Source organism: Rhyacophila brunnea, unplaced genomic scaffold, assembly GCF_057557595.1.
Source record: "Rhyacophila brunnea isolate RB1 unplaced genomic scaffold, BYU_Rbru_1.0 scaffold_11, whole genome shotgun sequence".
NCBI classification, from domain to species: Eukaryota; Metazoa; Arthropoda; class Insecta; order Trichoptera; family Rhyacophilidae; genus Rhyacophila; species Rhyacophila brunnea.
Genome location: NW_028232763.1, coordinates 16,388,318 through 16,393,127, shown reverse-complemented (window position 1 = coordinate 16,393,127; position 4,810 = coordinate 16,388,318). Strand labels below are relative to the sequence as shown.

Below are 4,810 nucleotides of genomic sequence, written 5' to 3'. Positions count from 1 at the left end.
TCTGGGTTCGATTCCCAGTCAAGACAAAATATTTATGTGTTTTTCTCAAAGACTGCGTGTTTGTGATTGTTCAAAATTACTAACTACCACCTTGTATGAAAAAGCAAGGACATGGTTATAATAATTTTAAAAATAAACTTTACTGAAGGTTAAAATTTAAGAAGAAACTAGAAAAGATTGACATAAGGTTGTTTGATTATCATGTAGCCAAGAATGTCAAATGACGTTATCTAAAAACGTTATCCAAGTTTGATTTTAAGCACTCGAATATAATTTTACATTACCCAAAAATTTAAGCAAGAACTGCACAGTTCGAGTTTTAAATTATCTCCCGATAGCAAATAACATAAAATGGCGGTCAAAATTAATTCAGTTTTTCTACGATGATTATTATCGTAAATGTAAGTATTCATAATATAAAACAAAAATAAATGTACACAGGCTTATAACCTTTAGAGCTCCAGTGCCATTTCACAAATTTGATTTACGGTAGCCTAATCAAATCTACCCCCCTATATAATATACAGGGGTGGATTTATATTTTAGAACATACTATATTTTCCAAATTTAAGAAAATGATCATTGAACCGGTTTATGCATAAATTATATTTACAATACCCATAAGTACCTAGTTAATTACCGTATAATAAAAGTAGTACTTATTACTTTTCAATTAATGATTGGTCTCATACGATGTAGGTTTACATTTTTTAAATTACCTAATTTATAAAAAAAACATATACACATTTTTTTAACACAACAGGGATTATTACGAGACATTAAAAACTGGATACTCATTACTATGATTTAATTAGATGCCAATAATTATTTCTAATTTAAAATCCGCTACTGTCTAAACCTATGATCTTCTATCTTTATACTTATAATCTCATGCAAAGATTTTGCAATTCTATTGTATGTGTGTTTATAAAAAATACTGTGGCTTAGGTTAAACTGGTGTCTTCTTTATAAATGGACTTCAAGAGCAAAACAGTATTACAGTCTGTTACGACGTTGACCGAGTGTAGTTGTGTCGATCATTCGTTCAAGTTGTAAACATGTTCCCTTTTGAATTCAATCTGTTTAGTTTTATGCTTTGGATAGGTATCTTATTTTGCGTCATCTACAAATATTTAACAGTTAATTTCGACTATTGGAAACAACGAGGTGTTCCGTATATAGAACCGATACCGTTGTTTGGTAATCTAAAAGATGTAATGTTAATGCGCTTAAGTACTAGTTCTTTCTATAAGAAGATGTACGAAACGTTTCCGGATGCAAAACTGATAGGCGTATTTCAATCCAGGCGGCCTGATATTTTAGTGAAAGATTTGGATTTAATAAAACATGTGCTAGTGAAGGATTTTCAATATTTTCAAGATCGATTTCCAGACGTATCAACAGAAATTGAACCGTTGAATTATAATCTATTTCATTCTGACAGATATAAGTGGAAATCTTTAAGGCAAAAGTCAACACCTATTTTCACTTCCGGTAAACTAAAAAATATGTTTCATTTAATTATCGAAAAGGCTAATGAGTTCGAACAATACGTATCAACAAGTATTGTCAATACTGGAGAAGAAGAAATGCGTGAATTGATGGCGAAATTTACAACCGAGGTGATTGGATCATGTGCTTTTGGAGTAAAGATGAACTCTATGAAAGACGAAAATGCTCCATTTAGAAAAATGGGAAGAAAAGTTTTTCAAACATCCGTCGAAAGAACATTAAAAGTGTTTATTAAAGTTATATCACCAGAATTATATAATTTTCTAAAATTTAGACTACAGGACAAAGATATTGAGGATTTTTTTGTATCTACTGTAACGGATATGATTAAAGAAAGACAAAGTAGCGGCGTAAAAAGACATGACTTTATTGATTTATTATTGGAAGTAAAAAATAATTTGGGCAACCAAAAGCCAACTGACGTAAAGAATAGATCTGAATTGACTGAAGCAGACTTTACAGATATTTTTATGACAGCCCAAGTATTTATCTTTTTCACAGCAGGTTTTGAAACGTCATCCACTCTAATGGCATTTATTTTGAATGAATTAGCTTTTCATCCAGAAATTCAAGAAAAAGTTATAGCTGAAATCAATGCAATGTTAGCAAAATACGATGGAATATTGACATACGAAGGTATATTGGAAATGAAGTACCTAGAAATGGTGGTTTGTGAAACACAACGGAAATATCCAGCCTTAGGGGTTTTAACAAGAGTTTGTAATACGAAATACACTTTCCCAGGCACCAATGTGACTATCGATGAAGGGGTAACCGTATCAATTCCTTTATTGGCAATTCATTACGATCCAGAACTTTATCCTGAACCGAAAAAATTTATACCAGAACGCTTTTCACAGGAAAACAAAAGCACCAGAGATCCGATGGCGTTTATGCCTTTTGGAGAAGGTCCTCGAAACTGCATAGGTATATATTTTATACAATTTCATTAATTTATTCTAGTTGCTTGTAAAGTGTAACCAACAGACTGAAATAAATTAATGGTATAACGTAAAATATTTCTGAAATCTTCTTTGCTATTATGGTATTTTTTTCTTCTTCGGTTCTTACAGCATTTTTGAAAAAATATAATGGTAATTCTAGACGATGCGTCTAACTTTTTAAAACTTCTTGGTTTTATATACAATGAACTTACCGTTTGTATGTTTTGTGTATTATGATCCGATAACTTTTAAGACGACAAACTAAGCCGAACTTCAATGTATCTTCTGGAGCCAAATAAAAATTATTTGTAAGGACCCTAGATCAGGGGAGGGCAAACTGCGGCCCGCGAGCCGCATGTGGCCCGCCGGGTATTTTTTTGCGGCCCGCCATCATCAATTGTACCTCGGATTACAAATAGCTTTTTTTATAATTTTTTAAAAAATATTGACAATAGATTAAAATTTGAAGAATTTGTTGTTTCGTTAATGTATTATCTCAGTACGTCTTCCTTGCGTCTCGTCTCACACTATGTATTAACTATTTTCTATGTTGAACATCGAGACACATTCAAATACTTTTAACTCTGCGTTGCAAGGAAAAAAATATATGCCCATGATATGGTAAAAAGGTTGAATGGATTTCAGATAAAACTCAAGTTATTCCTTCGACAAATATCGAACAACAACGTGGACCACTTTCCAACTTTGAAGTTGCTAGAATATAAATTTGAAGAATATGGAAAAATTATTAAAGCTCTGAATGACGATTTTTTACAAAGATTTGGTGACTTCCGAAAAATTGAGACAAGCTTAGCAACAGTACGCGATCCATTTTCAATAGATATTGATAGTGTACGACAGAGCTACAACTTGAGATTATTGATCTGCAGTGTGACACTGATTTAAGAGAATTGCATCGTCGTGAAGAAATCTCCAAATTTTACAATGCCCTTAATTCAGACAAATTTGACCAACTTAAAGATTATGCAAGAAAAATGTTCGTTATTTTTGGATCAACCTATACCTATATGTGAACAAACATTTTCGATCATGAACCTCAATAAAAATTATTTACGATCAAATATCTCCGATGCCCATTTACATACAAGCAGTTTTGAAAATATCAACTACAAAATTAACACCTGAATTTGACTTTGAACACTTTCATTCTTTTCATTAATTTTTTTGTAATGTTTATTTTTCGTGATAATAAATAGTGTATATCTAAAAATGGTATTTTACTTGCGGCCCTCCGCTCATTTTGAATTCTTGAATTTGGCCCTCCATCCAAAAAGTTTGCCCGCCCCTGCCCTAGATGCAATATTGAAATATTATGTATTTCATCTATTTCAATTTTTTTTAACATAGATTGTTTTAAGTTTATTGATGACATTATTATTTTTGTATATATTATTTTACATTACTTTATTTATTTATTTTTACTAGGCTAATTTGATTCGAAATTGGATTGATTTATTATAATTGTGTATTATTATTATTATTATTATTAAACAATATATTAAAAAATGTAGCTAATTATGTTTATTTTATTATAGGTCTAAGATTTGGGAAAATACAAAGCATGGTTGGGTTAATAACATTTTTGAGAAAGTTTAAAGTGGAACCTACAAAACGGTCAGAAAAACAAGCCAAAATCGATCCAAAATCATTTGTTACAGCAAGCGAACATGGTGTGTGGCTAAACATACGTCCGAGAAATTTATAAACAATATTTTTAATAATTTCATTCAATTGTGTTGTGAAATAATCAGTTTTTATTATATGTACCTACATTGAACGTGCATAACAAAGGTCCCGGCAAAAAAAATCTTACGATTTTTTTTGATGAATGGATTTGTAAATCGTGAAGGTTGTGTAATTTTATTTATAAGCAATATTAACTTTAATATGCTATAAATTTGGTCATTTCTAATTATACCGCACCTAAATATGTATAATTATGTTCTTCAAAATACTTACCATTTAATAATATTTTTAAATACACCATTATAATATATTTAATAATAAATTAATTAAATTGTATTTAAAATAATATTGTACTACCCAAATAATTTTGTTATTATTTTTTGCTGATTATCATGTAAATGTGTATACTATTAATAATGACGTTTAAGATCTTTTTGACATTTAAAATAGATTTACGCTATTTTATACTAAATAAAGGTCACAAATAAAAATAATTAATTAAAATAAATCAATCTTATCATATATGAAAATTCAATAATATTTTAATGATTCCTTAAAATCTATCATTTTATGTATGTGTAAATAGTTGTTTTAAATTAAAATTTATTTATTTTAATGAATTTGAAATACATTTTCCAACACAGCGT

General features: G+C 29.6%; 1 protein-coding gene across 1 annotated transcript; it reads left to right on the top strand.

The window, feature by feature from the left end:
• Positions 1 to 1,023: 1,023 nt before the first annotated feature.
• On the top strand, positions 1,024 to 4,480 carry LOC147078421 (cytochrome P450 6B5-like). The gene is made up of 2 exons (XM_085959357.1): positions 1,024 to 2,439; positions 4,013 to 4,480. Exons 1-2 carry the CDS (start codon positions 1,059 to 1,061, stop codon positions 4,180 to 4,182), a joined length of 1,551 nt encoding a protein of 516 aa, XP_085815483.1. The 5' UTR covers positions 1,024 to 1,058; the 3' UTR covers positions 4,183 to 4,480.
• Positions 4,481 to 4,810: the final 330 nt, after the last annotated feature.

Coding starts and splice junctions, on each gene's coding strand:
- LOC147078421 (XM_085959357.1), top strand. CDS start 1,059: ATGTTCCCTTTTGAATTCAATCTGTTTAGTTTTATGCTTTGGATAGGT. Junction 2,440..4,012: donor AGGTCCTCGAAACTGCATAG/GTATATATTTTA, acceptor ATTTTATTATAG/GTCTAAGATTTGGGAAAATA.